We start from the raw sequence: 21,772 nt of genomic DNA, 5'->3' as shown, positions 1-21,772 counted from the left end.
CACACAGAATGCACAGAAATCACACCAAGGGCTGCTTGGGGCTGACTGGGGAGTAAGGAACGAGGGTGGTGGGGAGGGGGGCGCCGGGGGCAGCATTGTTATCTTGATATGCACTCACCACAACCGAGATGTCACTGTCTATAAGTCACACTTGGATTTTTTAATCGCCTTGAAAGTGTATATAAGGGTCAGAATTCTCTCTAGTGCACCCGGCATGAATGCACGTGGGCACGAATTTACACTGGGCTCTCTGTCCTTGATGGGCCTTGGCTCTCTTGGTGCTGGATTTTGAAATACCAAATCAAAGGGGGGAGGGGGGAATGAGGGAGGAGGCAACAAACAGTACAAGAAATGTGTATGAAAGTGTAACCTCCCTGTCCCTCAGTTTGACAATAAAAATTTAACAACAACAACAAAAAAGAAATACCAAATCAACATCAGAAGCTCCCTTACTCCATCAGAAGATAAAAATCAAGGATAATGACAAGTGACTGCACAGATGGGAATGCAAAACGGTTTGGTCATTTGGGGGATGTACGACTTTCTGCCGCACTGCTAGGAACCACCCAAGAGAACTAGTTCCACAAAAAGACTTGCATGCAAAACCCAAACCCTAAAAACAGCCTAAAATGTCGACAACCGAAGATCCTATAAACAGCATTAGAACAGAAAGGAAAGAGGCATAATGACCGATACCTGCTGCTACACAGAGTGAACTTCAAGCACACTACAGTAAGTGAAAGATGCCGGGCTGAGGACAGTCTACAGGGCCCAACTATGAAATTTCTTCAAAAGGTCCATTTTCAGCTCGGTGCCAGTAGCTGATACCTGTAAGCCTAGCTACTCAGGCTGAGATCTGGGGATTGGGGATTTGAAGTCAGCCCAGGCAGGATAGTCCATGGGACTCTTTATCTCCAGCTAACCACCAAAAAGGCCAGACGTGAAACTGTGGCTCAAGTGGTAGAGCACTAGCCTTGAGCTAAAATAGCTAAGGGCAGCATCCAGGCCCGGAGTTCAAGCTTAGAACCAACACCAAAAAGAAAAAAAAAAGTAAATCTTTAGATATCTGCTGGGTGGAGGGGAGACCAACTGTGAGCAGGCATGAAGACTGTGATGGAAGTTTGGAGGGGAGGGATGATAAAATCTACTGGTTGCAATGTGAGCACCTGTATACGTGTATTAAGAACCAATGAGTAGTTTTATGGTATCTTAATTTGAGTTAGATAGACATCTTTAAAAAGCAATAGGATCAAAGCAGGGATTGAGCCTGGTGAGCAGGATTAGTATCCGGGCCAGTGTACTTGGTGGCAAGAATGCTTGCCTATCATGCATGAGGCCCTGAGTTCAATCCCCAATACCATCACCACTACCATCACCTCCAAAAAAACCGTGCATTAGTCCAACTGAGGAGAGGAACATGGCTGGGTACCCATGCTAACGTGCAATTTACTCTTAAGAGTGCGCTGAAGCATTCGGGCGGACACTTGCAAGAAGTGCAATGAAAGCGGCAGTGTGTCAACCACCGTCAATCTATGGGGTGCAAATCCACGTGCGTATTCAGTAAATTGTCCTTTGGGCCCCTTCCAGAGCTTGGAAGTTCTCTTCACAAGGGGAAATAACGTGAGGAGGCTGAGTGGCAGTTTTCAGTTTTCACCTTCCACGTGCATCCTCACAAATATTCCCGCCTGCCTCAGCCACACAAGGCCCTGCCCCCTCTCTCTCCCCTAGCGCCAGGTCCCGCTTCCGGGCAGTGCTCATCGCAATCGCTGGACCATGAAACCTCAGGAGTGGCTGCAGGCCGAGGGAAGCACACAGCGGAGGAGGCTCTCGAGCACATGTGGAATCCTTGTGTCATATGAAGCGGTCCTGCCTGCCTGCCTGCCTTCCACCCAGCCAGCGATCAGAGTACTCGGCCTGAGGAATCAAGAGGAAGACAGTCCCTGCCCGGATTCGCTTCACAGACCAGCAAAGAGATGATGTCGACAGTGTACTGACGCCTGGTGGTTTACAGGGGAGGCTGAGGCTGGGGAGGGGAGCCCGGCAGGCACCTGACTAGCCTGCAAGGTGAATGCTGCCTTTCTGGAAATGAAGCCTGCAGGTTGGGAAGCTCAGCCTTCAGAGTCAGGAGCAGGTTTGCAGAGCGCATCCGCTCCAGTGCCATCATCTGGATCCTCAGCCCGACATCTAGTGCCAACTGGAGCCAGCACCGGGAGTCCCCAGACCCACTAGAGGTCAACGGAGGAGGGAGGGAGGCGCCTTCAGTATGTGATAAATAGCAGTAAGCCGTGTTTCCCAAAACAGAGATATGCCCCTTATCTCTTCCGTCTCTGCCGGCAGACTGTAGCCTGCAGCTGCCACTTCAACAACAGTTGCTAGCTCAAGCACCTTAACTACACATTACAACATGTGAGGACAGGGACTTTTCCTAATCTTGAAACATAAAGCCATCATCAGAAGTGACATCCCCCCCCCACCCCCCGCCAGCTCAAGCTGGCACTGGATTGCACATCTACCTTAACCCATAAAAAGGATTTTCATCAGGCACCGTGGCTCGTGCTTGGGATCCTGGCTAGTCGGAGGCTGAGAACTGCGGGTCCAGGCTTAAAGCCAGGCAGGCGCCCCCGAGGTCTGCACCATTACCGGGGCGGTGTTTTCTTTCTCCACGGAGTACAATGTTAGTTGTGGCTGTTCTCTTTTTTTTTTTTTTTTTTTTTGGCCAGTCCTGGGCCTTGGACTCAGGGCCTGAGCACTGTCCCTGGCTTCTTCCTGCTCAAGGCTAGCACTCTGCCACTTGAGCCACAGCGCCGCTTCTGGCCGTTTTCTGTATATGTGGTGCTGGGGAATCAAACCTAGGGCCTCGTGTATCCGAGGCAGGCACTCTTGCCACTAGGCTATATCCCCAGCCCCGTTGTGGCTGTTCTCTATACCTGTTCTCTGCCACGTTGAAGACATCCTCTTCTTTTACTTGGGTAGGTTTAACACACATGCACGTGCATGTACACACACACACACACACACACACACACAGAAATAAACACTGGATGCTTTTTCTGCCTCAACGGGCAGATGTGCTTTTCTTTAGATCAGTAATGTGACTCTCAAATGTGGAGCCAGTTTTGCATTCTCAGGACACAAGGCAGAATCGTGTGTATTGCTTTTGTTCTTTTTCTTTTCTTTCATTTTTTCCTCCCTTCCTCCCTCCCTCCCTCCCTCCTTCCTTTCTTGTCAGTTACAGGGTTTGAACTCAAAGCCTGGGCCCTGTCCCTGAGCTCTTTTGCTCAAGGCTAACACTCTACCACTTTGAGCCACAGCACCACTTCTGGTTTTCCAGTAGTTCATTGGAGATAAAGAGTCTCATGGGCTTTCTTGCTCAGGCTGGCTTCAAACCGTGATCCTCGGGTCTAGCAAGGATTACAGGATGAGCCACTGGCGCCCAGCTGCTTTTGCTCTTTTTAAACATATTCTTTGATGCCACCTACTATGTTGAGGTTGAAAGAGAATGTTTTCACATTTGCCTTTCTGGTACTGAATTTGTCTTGCCTTGCTGGCAGGGTAACGCTGGCCCCATAAAGCAGGTCGTGGAGTATTCTCTCCTCTTCTAAACTTGGCATTGTTTTCTTCAAATGGCCAGCAGAATTTATTAGTAAAACCATGTCAGGCTGGACGCGTGTGTGTGTGTGTGTGTGTGTGTGTGTGTGTGTGTGTGTGTGTGTGTGTGTGTGTGTGTGTGTACTGAGCACTGTCCCTTAACTTTCCTGCACAAAGCTGTTGTTCTACCACTTGAGCTACAGCTTCACTTTTGGCTTTTTGGTGATTAATTGGAGATAGTCTCATAGACTTCCCTGCCCTGGCTGGCTTAGAACTGCTATCCTTAGGTCTCAGCCTCCTAAGTAGCTAGGATTACTGGCATTAACCACCAGCTCTCAGCTTATAATTTCCTTCTTTTAATAATTACAGGATGACACAAGTTACGTTTCACTTTTTCGATGACTTCTAGTGATTTCTAATTTTCAAAGAAATGGACAATCCCATCTAAGTTATCTATGTACACAAGTTATACACAACATAGTATTGCTCTTTTACTTTCTATTTCTTTCTACTTACTATTTTATTCCTTTTGCTTCACTACACTAATTTTGTCAATTTAGCTACAGTTTGATGAGGATACACCTCTTTTCAAAGAATTCGCTTTGGGTTCTACTATCGCTTTGGGTTTCAATTTAATTCTGTTCTTACATTCATCATTTGTTTCCTCTTGCTGGCTTTGGGTTTATTTGCTCCATTTATAGTTCCTTAAAACTTACATAACTGATATGGGATCTTTCTTTTCTTTTCTTTTCCTTCCCTCCTGTCCTTCCTTCCTTCCTTCTTGCCAGTACTAGAGCTTGAACACAGGACTTTGCACTCTTGCTCTGCTTTGCTGCTCAAGGCTAGAACTCTACACTTGATTCATACCTCTGCTTCTAGCTTTTTGCTAGCACTGGAGATAAGAGTCTCTTGGATTTGTCTACGGGGGCTGGTTGTGAAGACCAAGCCTCAAATCTTAGCCTCCTAAGTAGCGAGGATTATACACAATAACCGTAAGTGCCTGGTTTTTCTTTCTAGTATGGGCATTTAAATGCTATGGATTTGCCTTCCAAACACTGCACCCTGCAAATTTGATGTGTTGCATTTTGTTCATGTCAAAATGTTTTTTAAATTTTCCTTGTGACTTCCTCATTAACCTATAATTAATTTAGAAGTTTGCAATGTGTTCAATATCCATGTTTCTTGAGAGGTTTCTAGTATCTTTCTGTCCCTTACTAATCTAGCTGCCACTTTCTATCTTTCTAGTCTAATTCCACTGTAGGTCTATTACAATCCTTCCAAATGTTCTAGTTTCTGCTCTAACCCTGGACAGGGTCTATGTTGGTGCACCTGGCATGCTAGAGGGTAGAGGGCTCTGTAGAAGCCAGTGAGACCCATTTGGTAAACAGCGGTGTTCAATTCTCCCATGTCCTGGCGGATTCTGTCCAGCTGCTATTTTTAATTACATCTAGAGAGGGGCACTGCTGTTCCCATGGTTAATGTGGGCTTATCTACTTGTTCTGACCACAGCTTCTTTGCTTTGTGTATTTGCAGCTGTTAGTAGTAGATATTCACTTAGGATGGTTATGTCTTGAGTAGGTAATGTTCTTCTTGATCTCTAATAATTTTCTTTACTCTGAAATCTCTTTTTATTTTTTTACTTTTAATAGACCCATCTCTTTTTCTGGTAGGGGAACTGAAGCCAGGAGCTCATAAATGCTAAGCTTGACCTCTACAACCAATGAACTATATTCCCACCCCATATTCTTCTCTCTTAATTGTATCTAATATTGTATATTTGAAATGAGTTTGTTACAGACAATATACAGTTGATAATCTGTCAAATTGGGTACTAAGATGCATGGCTGTTATGCCCAGAGGATTTACATTTAATGTATAATTCAGATCCCATCTTAACTGCTTCCCCTCTGTTCTTCCAATATCTGTTACCTCTTTCCTGATTTGGTCCTGGAGTTTTTATTTTGTCTTTCATTTCATTTTGTTTTCTGAACTTGAGAATCTCATTTTAACTTCCTCATTATGTTTCTGGCAAGTTATCTTTTTGCATCATTTAGAAGTCAGTTGTAACATAGGCATTTAATTTTTCATGACCTGCAATCAATACCTCCTATCGACTTAGGCTTAAAACCTCAGACAACATTCTAATTTTGGCTTTCAACCAAACATCTTTAACGAACTCCCTAAGAATAGCCTACTATATCTGTCCAAATACTTAATATTCCTGCTCTTCTTTCCTGATGCTCAGTGGCCCTCTGAGAGAGCTGACTCTATAACTTGGCTTTAGCAAAGCTTCTACGGCCGGTTAGCTGACGACAAATGCTCTTACCTTTCCTTCACCTGAGAATACCTGTATTTCACCTCATTCCTGATACACAATTCTGGAGGTACAGCTTTTTTCTTTCAGCACTCTAAAAATGCCCTTTCCCTTCCTATGGGCCTCTGTGGGTTTCGATGAGCAATTCAGTCATTCGCATGATTATACCTCAATAAATAATGCATTATTTTCTCTGGTTCCTTGTAAGGTGCTTTTGTCTTTATTGTCAGCAATTTTGTTGGGAATGGTCAGGATGTGACTGTTTGGAAGTTACTTAATTTCTTAAATTTGTAGGTTTAGTATTTGGGGGTATCACATTCTTTCTCATCTTCTTCTGAGACTCCAATAACACAAATCTAGGCTTTTCGGTATCGCCCCAGGTCCTTGTCCTCCTGTCCTCCTCTTCTCCCTCCCCCTTTTCCTTTGTAATCGTCCACATTGGGTAGTTTCACTCTTTTCTCTGGCATGCCCATCCCATGCCATTGAACCTGTCCGGTTAGTTATTTCAGTTGTCACATATTTCAGTTTCAAAGCTTCCATTTGCGGGGGCTGGGAATATGCCTTGGTGCTAGAGCACTTTCTAAGCATTTTCTAACTTGGGCTTGATCTCTACCACCCAAACAAACAGACAAAGAAATCCACTCCGTTCTTATATTTTTTACTGGTCAATCTTTTCTATCTTCCCACCCCCCTTTGCTAGTCCCATGGCTTGAACTCAGGGTCTCACGTACCCTTGTTTGACTTACTTGCTCATGGCCACCAGTCCAGCACTTTGCCAGTTAATTGGAAATGGAGTCTATCAGAGTTTTCTGCATGGGCCGACTTTACCTTCCCATCTCAAACGTGTATTCCCTAACTTGTTGGAACATTTTTTTTAAATAACAGCTGCTTTAAGTTATTGGATAATGCCAACATCTATGTAATCTTGAGACTGGTATTTGACGGTTGCCAAGACAATTCTAGTTCGTAGAGCTGTGCTCTAGAAATTTTGAACACAGTGTTATGAGACTCTGATCTAGTATGAGCACTGACATTGTTGTCCTTTAAGCAAGTGATCCACTTGGATTCCAGACAAGTTCCAACCAGTCTTCTGTGAGGTGTAAAAATAAAGTACCCAGCAGTCTTCGGTACTCTTAGCATGCGCGCCATGTGTGCAGACACGCCACCCAGTGGCCCGTCCAGGATTTGCAGGTTCTACCCCAAAGTTCAGTTCTGGCATTCGTGTATCGAATCCACATGCTCACGACATGGCAGGAAATGCGGGTGTTCATAATGACCTTGAAGGGTCATCTTCCTGAACTTCCCTCTACAATCTTCCTGGTGCTTTCTGGTTCCCTGAGTCTCCCTCGTTCCGCTTATGTAGTCACATAAACTGTGTGCTCACCAGAGCTAGGTGGTGGCAAGACAACACTCAGAGGTGCAACCGCCGGGGCACGCTCTCCGCATCAGCTTGCTGTCCTGCAGCATCAGCTCCTGCCAGCCTGCGGCTACTGCCATGAGGCTGCCCACCGCCCGGCCGCAGGACCGAGGAAGAAGTAACCGAGAGGGCTTCTGCCTGAGGTTGGACCCACTTCTCAGACCAGCCATAAAGCCATGCCTGGTACTCCCAGTCGCCAGGTTTGCGGCTGTCTACCTACAGGCTGGGGGGTGTTGGTGAGGGGGAATCCTCTAGGATCCATTCAGCGCTACTTCAACCCCCACCCCTCCCGGCCCCTGCCACCAGGTCCTCGAAGAGCTGCTCCGGGCGCTCCGCTCGGGTTCTGAGGACCGCGTTGGCTGGATGTAGTCGGGATGTACTGACTCCACCGTTCCCAGAACTGGGACCTGCCCTTTCATTTCTGCAACTTTCCCTAAGTCCACGTTCCAAAGACACGGGGGGTGGTCGATGGAAATGAAGGTAGTTTCTTTCTTGCCTGGAGGCCTGCAGCTAGCTCCACCACTGAGCGCCCTGACCTAGCTCTCTGCCATGTGGGAGGTTTTGTGACTTTCTGGGTGTCCCAGGCTTCTCAGGATGCAGAGGTGAGGAACATGCGTGTCCCTTGGAGATCCCCTGGATTTCTGGGGCACTTGAAGATCTAGGATTGACTTGAAATTCCAGAAGGCCATCAAAGACCTTCCCAGTAACAGGAATCTGCCCACAACAGGCCATGGACTCAACTTGGCTCACGTGACAGTTTCATCCATGAGAGTGGAATGGACACGCCTGTCCTTCCCTGCAGCTATCGCTGCCACAGTCAGCAGCTGCCTCAGACGGAGCCCAACCAGGACTTCCGCTTCCACTGTGCCTCACTTCCTGACAACCAGGCCAATGGCTCGAGCCTGTGGACACAGAGCTAGGTCTGCAAGACTCATGCACTGCACTAAAACACCTCTCTACTTCCAACCCCGAGCCTCTTCTGACATCTGCGCACAAGCTTCGTGGCTAAAGGCCTGTCAGGCAGATGAGTTCACCTGGGTCCCAACTGGAGACGAGTGGGGGGGTTACTAGTGGAGGCCCGGCCTCTGAAGACCCAGGTCCAGCTGAGATACCCAAGGCAGTGGCCATGGGTACAGGCATGCCTGAGAACTGCCTCCAGAAATTTGGAGGTGGGGTGTGTGAGAAAGGGACTTGGCAAAAGAAACTGGATGCAGAACAGTAGCCAGGAGGGGCAGGAGCAAGCAGCTGACAGGTGCCCAGAGACCAGGGCCAAGATCAGAGGTCAGCCCTGCATCGAGCAGCTGGCAGTCACAGGAAAACCCTGACTTTCTTCAGAGTGATGTCACAAGTCCCCTCTGGGGCCGGGAGCGTGGCCTGGAGGTAGAGTGCTTGCCTCGTATACATGAAGCCCTGGGTTCCATTCCCCAGCACCACATATATAGAAAAGGCCTGACGTGGGGCTGTGGCTCAAATGATAGAGGGCTAACCTTGAGCAAAAAGAAGCCAGGGACAGTGCTCAGGCCCTGAGTTCAAGCCCAGGACTGGCAAAAAAAAAAAAAAAGTCCCCTCTGTGCTCACCACATTCTGAACTTCTCCACAGCATTGATTACAACAACAGCAACTCGCTATTGGAGGAATTATGCATTACAATGTCTCTTCTTGATCTGGGCAGATTCCAGGGAAGGCAAGGGTCGAACAAGTCAAGCCCTCTGTTGTAATTCCAGAATGGAGCTACTGAACAACTCAAAATCGTAGAGCACATGAAAGGCCAAAAAAAAAAAAATCTCTGCACAAAAGGCAAAGGACGGATTCCAAGACAGCCAGTGCGCAGCTGAGCCTCGGCCCGTGAAAACCCAAGTGCCAGGCCCGAGGCTGCCCTCTTCAGGTACGGTCTCCCGACCTCGGTCCTCCGGACCTCCTCCAGGTCCCCTGCCGTGGCTGACGCCTGCACGCTGGTGTGCTGTGGACCCTTGGCAGCCGGTGGGAGCACAAAGGACTACTTCCTCCTCTAATGTCCTACACTCCCACCTGGCACATGAATGGCTGTTAAATCTGAGTACGCATTGGGAACGGCCACAGAGCCATTACAATAAGGCTTTGGGTCCCAGCCTCCAGGTGTGTTTCAGTGTGTTGGGATCGGAGCCAAGGACTTGAATTTCTCACACATGCTAGGTGATGGAAGCTAGCTCCACCTGGCAACCTGCTGCCAAGAGCCACAGCTTTAGGCCGGGGCCAGCTGCGCACGCCTGCAATCCTAGCTGCTCAGGAGACTGAGATCTACAACTCGAGGTTCAAAGCCAGCCTAGAGAGGAAAACTGGCGAGACTCCTATCCAATCCACCACCCAACAGCCGAAGTGGAGCTGTGGCTCAAGTGGCAGAGTATCAGCCTTGTGCAAAAGCTAGGAGCAACCACTCCTTCACTAACTCTGAGCCGGGCCGTGCCAGACCCTGAGTAAACACACAACAGATACACTGGCCCTTACTGAGGAGCAGGCCAGGGAGTGGGTATCAGGACGTCCATTTAGCGGAAGGAGAGAGGCTGACGCAAGCCCAGGGCTCGCCACGGCGTGCTCGCCCGTGTCCTGGCTGCAGCCCGGGCTCTGGGGTCACCGTGGCCTGGCCGCCTCTGGGATGCTGGTGCCCGGCGCAGGCCTGGCCCCCGCGCGGCACGGAGCCTGCGCAGTGAGCGCAGGAAGGGGCCTGCGGGCAGCCTCGGCCTCACCTCCCACCTGGCGCTCCACTTCCCGCGGGTCAGAGCGAGCCGAGGGCCGGGAGCGAGGACCGCCCAGCCCTCCGGCCGCAGTGCCACCTCCGCCGCTGTTCCGAGCACGCGCTGTGCGCTGACCCACGGACTTTCCATCCCGGAGATCCGCGCCGGCGCCCTCCACCTTCCAGAGGGCGAGGCTCGGGGTTACACAGCCAAACCGAGGCAGGCTCCCAAGTCTGTTGGCTTTTCTTCTGGCCCTGGGGCTTGAACTTCAGAGTTCGTGCTCTTGCTTGCCTTTTCCACTCAAGGTGGTGCTCTTCTGCGTGAGCCATACCATTTAGCTTTTTGCTAATTAATAAGGATACATAAAAATCTCTTAGATTTGTCGGCTCGGGCTGACTTCAAACCACGAACCTCAGAGCTCAGCCTCCCAAGTAGCCAGGACTGTAGCCATGAGCCACCGGCGCCTGACTCTCAGTCTATCTTCTCCAAAGCACCAGTGATATTGCCGCTTGCCAACAACAACAATAATAATTCTTGCAGGAAGGAAAAGGAAGGAAGCATTTCCTGAAGGCCTTCATGCTTTAGCTCCTCCTGCAGCTACAAGTGTGGACTCTCCACGCATGGACTGGACCACAAGGGTGGACTCTAACTCCTCCCTGGCCAAGTGGGGGCCCTGGGAGCAGAGGGTGGTGAGGCAGCTGCCGCAGGCCCGGCCCCCGAGCCTCCCCCGCCGCAGGCCCCCGACCCTGCGTCCCTCTCAGGCTTTGTCAGCACGGAGCAGGACAGGAGAGATACGAAGCCCAGAGACACGCAGCAGCGGCACGCGGGCTGCGGGCCGGATCGTGTGACCCGGGCAGGCACCGTTCCGTTCTTTATTATTGATGACTGGAGCCAGATGGCCTTTTCTGCAGTATTGTGTGACCACACCATCCGCCAGCTTGTCATTTCAGTTCATTAAAAAATAAATAAAAATTAGGATAAAGAAAAAGGAAATCATAAGGCACTAAAATAAAAACAAAACGCAGAATTTTAAGCTTGAGACAAGAGATATTAAGTCAAGGGAACATTTTCTTATTACTTCTTAAAATACGGTTTCTTAAAAAAAAGTTGTGCAATAGTTTGCTTCCTTCATAAGGCTACACAATGATTTAACTCCAAAACGTAACGCGCTACCACCGTGCGCTCCAACACGGCTTTGCTTCGCGAGTCAACAATCCTAGGGCTTGCAGCCAATATCCAAAACCAACCTAACTTGCTTAGGGATGGAGAGCGCCTGTGCGGAGCCGGCCCGACCCACCTCGCCCTCCACGCGCACGTGCGCGTCCTCCGGGGGTCCCCCTGCGCCCACGGGGAGCTCCCGCTTCCTCGCTAGCGGACTCCCAGAGCAAACCTGCTGAGGACAGCCGCGGGCCGCAGCTGGGCGGCGGCTCCCCGCTGCTCCTGGCCGTCACTCTCGGTGCCCGGCACCTCCCCAGCCCACGGGGGGGGGGGGGGGGGGCCCTGGGCCCGAGAGCCTGAGTCGCAGCCCACCCTGCCACTTCCTAGCGTCGCCCGGCCCTGCGCGGGGCAGATACGCTCACCGTCTCTTCCTCCCGGGGCCGCGGGAGTTTTAAATAGACCGGAAACACGAACGCTCTATCGCTAAAGCCAGTGCCCGGCCATCGCCTAGGACCAGACGCTCCACGACAGCAAGGGCCGGGGTGCCGCACGGAGAAGGCCGCGCCTCCTCCCCACGGCCTGCTCTGCCTCTCGGAGAGCACAGCGTCCGGTATGCACGTCAGGAGCCAGGCTGGCTTCACCCCAAGTCCCCACCCCCGGGTGGGCACCACCTAAGCGGGAGCAAGGGAGAGGGGCCGGGGGAAGAGGCTGGGGATTCGAGGGACAGCCTGGCCCACCCGCCCCAGAGCAACACAAGGGGAAAGCTCCAAGACACCCGTGGGAACACTTTAATACCAAACATAATTTTTTCAAAAAATGGTGATAAACACATTTCCAAGTGCTACTGGAAGAAAACGGATTCAAGCGCGTGACGTTATAAATACTTAAAGCTCGGCTCGGCCGGCCCCTCTTTCCTATCTACATGATACAAGCTGTCGGAATGGAAGCGGCTCAGTTCACTCACATTCGGTCCAGACTTGAGGTTTAGGAATGAGACATGCAAGCAACACAGAGAGGTCCCCACGCCAAAGCCTTGGTAAAGGTCGCGGCTACGCGGCCACCACCGACGCTGCCCCCGCATGCCAGCAGGATGCTGGTTCCCAGTCCAGTATACCTTTTGTGTTCTCTTGGAATCTTTCTGAGCATTCTCTCGGAGTGGAACTTTTCCAAATAGCTTCCATCCCAAGTCTCTTTGTCTGTCAAGTCTTGCATTGTGTTTTCTAGCAAGCAAGTTCCTATAGGGAGAAAATAAAAGGGTTAGGGAACTTCTGGGTACTTAGGGAAACAGCAGGACAGCTAAGTCACTCCAATAAAAACAAGCAGCCTTTCCTTTCAGAGGGAGAACAGGGTGAGTCACCTTCTTGAATTCTTCAGACTCGACTTTCACAAAGACAGACAATTAAGCAGCAAGAGAACCAGAAACAAACTTTTTTGTTATTCAACAGTTATGTGTAAAAATTCTATAATTAAGAGTAAGGAAATGTGTTAAATGATACTAAACTATTTCAAAAAAAGCTAGCCAAACCCCGGCTCTCAACCAGCTTCCTGTGTGTAACAAAGGCCATGCGTGATCCAACCGGCTGTGCTACAAGTTGAGGTCTCAGGTTGACAGGCAGTGTTCACTAACAGACCCTCTCCCAGGCACAGGAGACGGCGAGGTGGTGGCTACTGGGTCTTCTTTCCTGAGAACATGGAAACACAAGGTCCAGCCCCCCAGCCCCTCAGCCCCCCACTGGCAGTGGGAATGAGTAATACTGGGACGCACCACAGGTGCAATCGTCTTAAACAAATGGTTTCTGGGGGTCCCCAGAAGCCCCAGATGAACTGAACATGCAGCACCTCCCCGGACACAAGGAAGTGCTCCAGGAAGATGGAGGCTTGTCAGCTGGGGAGGTCCCACTGCCAAATCTGAAGCAATTTAATCAACAAAATAAGGAAGATGGCCGGGCACGGGTGGCTCACCCCTGTCATCCTAGCTACTCAGGAGGCTGAGATCTGAGGATCGCCGTTCAAAGCCAGCCCAGGCAGGAACGCCCACAAGACTCTCATCTCCAAATAAATTGCCAGAAAACTAGAAGTGGCTCTCCTGGCTCAAAGTAGTAGAGTGCTATCGAGCAAAAAGAGCTCAGAGACAGCGTCCAGGCCAAGTTCAAGCCCCACAACGGACAAAATAAAAAAACACAAAAACGGTGCAGTAAAACTCATCATAGAAAATGTAGGAATCTTTGGGCCACCAGGAGAGATAAATCAGCACACATAAAGAGCAGAGGAGGAAAGTTTATGAGAGGCACCCGGTAACATACTACTGTCACGTAGCACAGTTAGAAATGAGCAGTGGGTGAAAGCCGGATGAGGACTTTTATTTTTAACATAGCTTGAAAATAACTCCCAGAAATGATGAGTTACAAAGTCAGCTTACTTTGCACTACAGCAACTTGGGGGATACCAGCTTGTTGCAGTGACAAGACAGAGACTAACATGCACACCCAGCCACGTCGGGTGAAGACTAAAAGACGCTCAAGCCTGCCAGTACCATACCTGCTCAACCAGGGCGGTCTCCGGGCGGGCCGAGCGCCCCGGGAACTTAGAAGGGGCGGGGGAGAGATCCCTTAGCTCTGCATCCCCTGCGAATGGATGGGCCCTTCAGTGGAGGGTAAGTTCCTCTGTCGCGGGAGGAAAAGCACTGGCTCTACTTAGGGACAGACAGTGATTGGCCTCCAAACAGTCCCTGACTTAGGAGAGGCCAAGGCCACTGAGCCGCAGGCCAGTCCCCTGGGCAGACCGCCAAGCAAAGCCACAGCCCTGTGCCTGTGGCCCCGGCCTCCGGCCCTCCTGGGCTCTCACCCACCGTCCACACACACACACACACACACACACACACACACACACACACACACGCACACACGCACGCGCACAGTTCATCTCTCACCCAGCTCCTCCCCACGGAGGCCGTGGGCGGCCAGAGCATGAGAGCCAAAGGGCAATGTTCACTCAGCCCTCTAGGCATCTGCCTCCCTCCAAAAGGGCGTCAGCCTTGGCCAGGGGCTCCCATGCATCCCGGGACCAAGCTGAGGTGCCTGGTACCTCCCCCCCACCCCCACCCCCAGCCTCACAGCTGCCACACTTCCCGGGGGACTCGGCCATAGCCAATGGCAAAGAGAGGGCAGTCACGGCATGTGAAAACGTGAGGCCTCTTCCCGGGTCAGTGCCGGCCCCTCCCGTCTGACACACACCTGCTGGCCTGTGCACGGCTCCGCCCCTCCTTCAGCTGTCCCTCCCGCATCATTTCAGGATCTGTCAAGCCCTGGGACTCTGCCGGGCCCCAACTGCACCACCAGAGTCACCGCTCAGGTGTGACAAACGGCCCACACCCCCTCTGAACCAAATCACTCCGTCACTCAGCACGGCTGCTCCCTCAGCCCCTCTGTGCCCCTCAAACAGACGAGAGCATTCGATGGGCTGCGGAGCGCAGGGCTCAGGGGGCCGCACGCTTGACTGCCTGCCAGAACAGAGCTGCCCTCCCCCACGGGTGCTTGTTTTCCGAGGGTACCAAGTGAGCACTAGACAGTGGGCACCGTCTTAAGACACCCTGCAGTCCCTCTACATCCCCAAGACACACAGAGGTTTATGGGCAAGGAAACACCTTATTTTCAAGAATTGGGGAGGGGGGCCAGGCTCCCAAAGAAGGTAGGTGCAGCCGCCCACCAGGTTTGGTCCACAGATCACCCAGGGTGATTTCAAAGCAGCTTTGACCGCCAAAAGGCACTGGGGCAGGCACGGGGGTGACATCCTCGGTGCCACTTCCATCCGCAGACGGCGTGACGATGAGCGGAGCACGCGGGCCTGCCACCCACCAGCATGCCCAACACGGTGCCCTCCACACCCCACGCACACCCGGGGCGTCGAGGACTCGGGTGGTGAAACCCACCGGCGACCTGCCCGCTACGCAGGGTGCCTCAAGAACAGAGAGGAAAGGGAGCCCGAAGGCAAGGACATCACGGAAATTCAGAAAAGCATTCACTTCTGTGTGGGTCCGTGGTGGGGGGTGGGGCCCACCTGTTCCCACCTTTGCGTTCATCTTCCTCCTGGAGCCCCCAAAGCAGGATGCTCCAGGGACACCGAGGGCCAGGACGGTCACCTGCACAAAGCCGGATTAGCAGCGGAGGGCCCCGGGGTCACTGCAAGCCCATGCGGCAGGTCAGCGTCTAGTTCGTCTCCCCTTGGCCCGCACCCGGCCTGGCCCCGCTGCTGCTTGCACAGAGGTCAGCCAGCAGGGTCAGCAGAAGACAGCCCGCCTACGGGGCCAGCTCCCAATAACAGGACAACTAAACCAGACCTTCAAAACCGCCAGCACCCCCGGCTTCCCAAGACCAAACCTAAGCAACATGCCCTCCTCCCGGGAGCACGGCGAGAGCTGTCCCACCCCCGGCCTAGGGCAGGTGCCAGGAAGAGGCCCCGGCGCCGGGGCGGCCACACGGGGCCTTCGTGCGGCAGAGGTGCCATGTCCTGCCGGGGAGTTCCACCCTCCCTTGCCCAAAGCCGTGCTGACTGGGTAGCGATTATTTGTTCCAGTGTACAGTGACCCCGCTGGGCGCCGCTCCAGGCAGAGCTCTCAGTGGCACCCTCAGCTTCCAGGGGGTGGCCTGGCAGGTGGTACAGTCCCCGGGCAGCCCCCCGACGTCCCCGCCCACCAGCCAGGCGGCAGCACACACACACACACACACACACACACACACACACACACACACGTCTGCTGCAGTGGGTCATGCGTTTCTGTCTCTTCCTGGCATGAAGCACGGCTGGCCCTCACCCTGGGCAGGTGGTGGGCTCAGGTCTTCCTGTCAGGAAGGCCGGGTCTGCCTCCCCCCTCCACCTCCCCTCCGCCGCCGGAGCCCCGCTCCTCCCGGGCGTTGGAGACAGAGCAGGAGCGGCCGCAGCTAGCCTTGCTGCCTGCCCGTGTCTCTTTGAGGGGGACGGCCGGCCATTCTTTTATTTATTTATTTTTATTTTATTTATTTTTTTTTTGGCCAGTCCTGGGCCTTGGACTCAGGGCCTGAGCACTGTCCCTGGCTTCTTCCCGCTCAAGGCTAGCACTCTGCCACTTGAGCCACAGCGCCGCTTCTGGCCGTTTTCTGTATATGTGGTGCTGGGGAATCGAACCTAGGGCCTCGTGTATCCGAGGCAAGCACTCTTGCCACTAGGCTATATCCCCAGCCCAACCGGCCATTCTTCACACCAGGAAGACATGGAGAAAGTCACGGGCCGTGCCCACGGCGCGGATTAATTTGTGGGCCAGCGGGCCTTCGACGTCCCCCGGGAGGCTTGCAGCCACGGGGAGCGGACGCTCCCTCCTCCCGAGGGCCGTGGCGGGAACCCGCGGGGAGGCGTGTTTTCCCGAAGCCTCTGGCCGCGCGGCCCTATGCTGGGGTGCTCGGGGGCTGTCCGCAGAGACCCTGCTCTGTCCACGCGGTGAGAACCATGTCTGGAAGTCACGCAAACCTCTTGAAGAATCACAACGGCTGGACGGGCAGGCCAGAGCGGAGCTGCAGCCTGGGGCGGTGCTCTGTCCTGCACGGTCCCTCACCCCACCAGCGTCTCCCCACCCGGGTGTCGGGGTGGGGGGGCTGCTATAAGAATTTAGGGAGCCCCCTTTGAGCACAAAGGCTTCCTTAGGAACACAAGCTGGCAGCAGAGGCTGCGCGTCCAGAGGTGGGACGGCAGCAGGGCTCGCGGGCCAAGTCCCCGCCGCCCGGGGGCAGTGTCACTGCGGAGCAAGAACCGAGATGCCCTCCAACAGCAACGCAGCCGCGCCACGCCTGGGTCCAGCTCCCAGGGTGACACAACACCTGCTCGCCAAGGGCTCACTGAGGGCGCAGGCGCAACGCCACCCAGGCTCCCGAGGCCACACCCTGCTCTCTCCACCGGCCGTGGGGGAGGCAGGGCCAGGGGCAGGTCTGGGCACACGTTCAACACTCAAGCGTGTGCCACCAAAGCTTTTCCCAGGAATTCCCTGTTGCTGAAGAAGGTGCCCCGAGTCTGGCGGGGAAGCTAGGCGGAGCCAGCCTGCCACAGAAGGTTCTAGTAGCCAGACACTCCTCAGGGGGCTCCCAGCACTCACTCCTCCTGCGAGCCTCAGAATAAACCCCAAAGTCCTCAGCCCTCGGCATGCCACACACCTGAGCTCCGAACCATAATTACTTGAGTTTCTTGCTGGGTCTCACATACAGCAATTTCTGTATCAGACACAGCCTGAACACACCATGAGGTAACTTCTGGGCCATCTTTCGAGTCCCAGCTTCGGGTCACCTGCTAGGGGCCTGGACTGCATCCTCTTCCCAACAACCCCGGGAAAAAGGCACACATCGCCCCTTTCTGAATAAACAGGAAGAAGCTAAGAAGTTCCTCGGCAGGGTCACCAAGCCTGGCATCCACCTGGGGCAGAGACGGCAAGATCGAGAGCAATTCCCCGCAGGCCCGTTCACTACCCCCAGAAGTGGACACACGTCAGTCTCTGACTTTTCCTTGATAAGGCGAGGGAACAGGAGTTCCACTTCCCCTGTCAGGGAGAGGCCAAATAGAGGTGAGCTTTTCACTGTGCAAGTCTTGTGTGATCAGATCCTACCAACTCCCCAGGAAGGAGGAAGCACGGATGGCACCCAGGTCTTTTACTGTGAAGTAAATACCAGACACACACAGGTGCAAACACCGTCCCAGAGACCTCTGGCCCCGGCAGGATCCTGTCCACTCTGAGCAGAGTTAGACCAGAGGAGACACTGCCTAACCCAGAGCCACGGGCGAAACCAGACCAAGAAGTCAGGCAGCAGCCACAGTGCCAGACCCACCTGTCCATGAACAGCAGGAGTGCGGGAGAGACGGCCATGGTGTCAACTGGGACCGCGCAGCTCTGGGGGCCAGCTCTGTCTGGAGTGCCACTCTACTGGTGCCACATTCCCGGCAAGCCACCGCGCCAGGGACAAGCCGGAAGGTGAAGGCACGCAGAATGAAGATCAGCTGGAAGGGCAGAGGCGGGGCAAGGAGGAGGGGCAGCAGAGCCGGGTGCCCAGGTTCCTGGGCCAGGGTGCAGCTCCAGCCAACTCCAGGGCAAGCTGTGATAGGATGGGACGCTGATCATGACGCCCACTGGCGCCTCCCATCTGGAAGCAAGGCAGCACTGTAGCAAGAGCCAGTCTCACAACACTTGTTAAGTGCATAGGGCGCAAGCTGTTGCACACGGACACGGGGTAGGCCACAAACATGACTCCGACGTCACCGGCCAAATGCCCACCAAAGCACCACTGCCAAGGGATGCTCCCTTATTCACAACTGCTAATAGTGCTTTAAAAAAAAACCCAAACACAACAGATTGGGAGCCCAGGGGCTGGGAACATGGCCTAGTGGCAAGAGTGCTCGCCTCGTATACATGAAGCCCTGGGTTCGATTCCTCAGCACCACATATATAGAAAACGGCCAGAAGTGGCGCTGTGGCTCAAGTGGCAGAGTGCTAGCCTTGAGCAGAAAGAAGCCAGGGACAGTGCTCAGGCCCCTGAGTTCAAGGTCCAGGACTAGCAAACAAAAAAATATTTAAAAAAAAAAAGATTGGGAGCCTAGGCCCACACCTGTGATCTGTAATCCCAGATACTTAGGAGGCAGAGATGGGAGAATTAGGGTTCAAGGCAAGCCCTGGAAAAGTTACCTAGGCCCTATGTCAAAGAACAAGACAGGTTATGTGGTACACACTTGTAATCCCAGCTACACAAGAAGTACGGGTGTGTGACACCTGGACCCACCCAGTGTCACTGGGGGACTGACTGGGCGTGTGAGCTTCCGGGCCATGCACACCGGAGGGTCTAGCCAACGCGTGCCAGGGGCCTGATGCCTGGTGGAACTTTAGAGCCAGTGTTCTGTCCAAAGGGGGGGGTCAGTAGGTCATTCAAGCAACACTTCCTGCTTTCCCTTTGGGGATCATGACACAGAGGTACGGGGGGTGTGGTGTATTAACACACCCTTTGAATTCCCCGGTCCTAAAAGCCTTTTTAAAATTGTTTTGATGCAGACACAATATCACTGGTGCCTTTTGGTGTAGGGTTCGGTGAGTTTCAACATACCAGTCAGTTCGATTATCCGGCAGAGAAAATCTGAGTGGAACTCTTGGGGAACACAGACAGGGAAGCACTCCTGGGCTTCCCAGCCCATGGTAAAGAGCCCAGCACAATCCTTCCCTGGCCAGAACCAAAAGGGAAGTTCTAGCCTGTGCCCATGAATGAAGACATAAAAGTCTCCGGCAAATAGTATCAAATAATTGCCCAATGTAAAGTAAAATGTATCATGAACAAACTGCAAGAATACAATGCTATTCTGACATAAACAAGCTGCGGCGGGGGGGAGGGTAACAGAACCTGCAGAAAAAAGCATTTGGTAAAACCTTGCAACTGGGAGTACAAGCAAACTTCCTTAACCTAATCAGGCACCTGACAGAAGTGGGGTTTTTGAGGAAGCCCCTGGGATGAGAAATGTAGAGTACTTTCCAGAGCCCCAAACAAGGGGCCCAAAATAACAAAGGAGATATATCAGGACTGGAAGGAAACAAATTCAATTACAGAGAGCACAACTGTCTACACGGAAATCCAAAGTGAAGCTAGGCACCGGTGGCTCACACCTGTCATCCTAGCTGCTCAGGAAGCTGAGATCTGAGAGTCATGGTTCAAGGCCATCTGGAACAAGAAAGTCCACAAGAATCTTATTTCCTATTAGCCACCAAAAAAGCCAGAAGTGGCACTGTGGCTCAAGTAGTAGAGCACTCGCCTTGAGCATAAAACCTCAGGGATAGCCCTCAGGCCCTGAGTTCAAACCAAATGATGAAAAAAGAAAGAAAGAGAGAGGGGGGGGAGGGAGGAAGGGAAGGAGGGCGGAAATGAAGGAAGGAGAGTTTTCGTGGAGTTTTTTTTGGCCAGTCCTGGGCTGTGAACTCAGGGCCTGAGCACTGTCCCTGGCTTCTTTTTTGCTCAAGGCTAGCACTCTGCCACGTGAGCCACAGCAGCACTTCTGGCCATTTTCTGTATATGTGGTGCTGAGGAATCGAACCCAGGGCCTCATGTATACGAGGCAAGCACTCTTGCCACTAGGCCATATTCCCAGCCTTGGAGTTTTCGTTTTAATATTTAGTCCACCTGTAATCCTAGCTATTTAGGAGGCAAAGGTAGCAAGATCGCAGCCCAAGACTGGCCCAAGCAAAAGAGACACTATCTGAAAAGCAAACTAAGATAAAACAAAGACCAAGGCAGAGCTTAAATGGCCCTGAGCTCAATCAAAAAAAAAAAAAAAAGCCAGAAAGAAATGTTTATCATTGGGGCTGGGGATATGGCCTAGTGGCAAGAGAGCTTGCCTCGTATACATGAGGCCCTGGGTTCGATTCCCCAGCACCACATATACAGAAAACGGCCAGAAGTGGCGCTGTGGCTCAAGTGGCAGAGTGCTAGCCTTGAGCAAAAAGAAGCCAGGGACAGTGCTCAGGCCCTGAGTCCAAGGCCCAGAACTGGCCAAAAAAAGAAGAAATGTTTATCATTAAGAAACAAAACAGGGCCAGACAATGGCTCATGACTGTCACCACAGTTAGCTGGAGACAAAGATAAAGAGTATAGTAATTGAAAGACAGCCTAGTGAAAAAGTTAACAAGATTCCATCTCGACAAACAAGGTAGGTGCAGTGAATCATGCCTGCAATTTCAGCTATGCAGGAAGTGTGGGTAAGAGGATTGTGGACCCAAGCCAACCCAGGAAAGAGGGCAAAAAGCAAGACATTATACGAAAAATAGCAACCTAACGCAAGAAGGACTAAAGGGTTGGCCTTTGAGCACATGCCTAGCAAGCATAAGACCATGAGTTCAAACTCCAGAATCAGAAACAAAAGAGGGAGAGGCAGATGATAGATGATTGATAAGCAATAGGAACATGCGTGTAGATATCACGTAGGTGTACATGATATATACACACACCTGGGAGAGGACGTAGGCCACGCGGATCCCCGCCCATGGCTAGCACAAGTGGGAAGCAGTCCAGCCCTGGCCAACAGCTGAGCAGCATCTACAAAAGCAGGCTCTGTAAACGCGCCCCGGTACACCTGCCCCAAGCACGCACGCAGAGGACGACCAAGGGCCCGGGCCCTCCCCCTGGAAAGGCCCGTCCACGGGGCACCGGGAGTGGTGGCCCGAGAGTAGGCTGTATGGTCCAACACTGAAGGTGGCCGGGTTTCCCCAGACAGGGAGCGGTGCGGTGGGCAGGAGCCCCTGGCACACAGGCACTGGCGGGGACGTGGTCGGGCGTCGTCAGCCCCGCGGGGCCCTGCTCCCCAAGCACTTCCGCCTTGGTTGCTTGCACAGCGCTGGCTCCGTTCTGTGCCTCCCACTACCTACCGAGAGCGATGCCCAGTTAAGCCCGTGTGCCTGCCCCCCACGGAAGCCTGGCACGAAACCTGCTGGCAACTCTGCAGCCACAGGTAATTCATTAACTAACCCTGAAACAACTCCTCCACCAGTGTCCACCCGGTCCTCAGCGAGCCCCGCTCCCTCGACTCTCCCCAAACGCTCCT

The 21,772-nt window shown here is 52.8% G+C and overlaps 1 protein-coding gene and 1 long non-coding RNA gene across 4 annotated transcripts in view; both read right to left on the bottom strand.

The window, feature by feature from the left end:
* The window catches only part of Tbc1d14 (TBC1 domain family member 14), a 72,834-nt gene that overhangs the window by 31,846 nt on the left and 19,216 nt on the right, over positions 1-21,772 (bottom strand). For 2 of the 3 annotated variants that reach the window (XM_048364530.1, XM_048364531.1), the window contains exon 3: positions 12,303-12,423. In XM_048364530.1, coding sequence (XP_048220487.1) covers positions 12,303-12,423 — 121 coding nt within the window. Of the gene's footprint in view, positions 1-12,302; positions 12,424-18,030; positions 18,464-21,772 lie in introns of those variants that run through there. The other variant, XM_048364532.1, reaches the window with a different exon arrangement.
* LOC125364826 lies at positions 6,211-7,002 on the bottom strand. Its single transcript, XR_007213572.1, has 2 exons — positions 6,726-7,002; positions 6,211-6,550 (listed from the first exon to the last, which is right to left on the bottom strand). It is a non-coding gene; the product is annotated as an uncharacterized LOC125364826 (long non-coding RNA).

Source organism: Perognathus longimembris, chromosome 16, assembly GCF_023159225.1.
Source record: "Perognathus longimembris pacificus isolate PPM17 chromosome 16, ASM2315922v1, whole genome shotgun sequence".
Lineage (NCBI taxonomy): Eukaryota > Metazoa > Chordata > Mammalia > Rodentia > Heteromyidae > Perognathus > Perognathus longimembris.
Note: the sequence above shows the minus strand (reverse complement) of the source record. Positions and strands in the feature narration are given on the sequence as shown.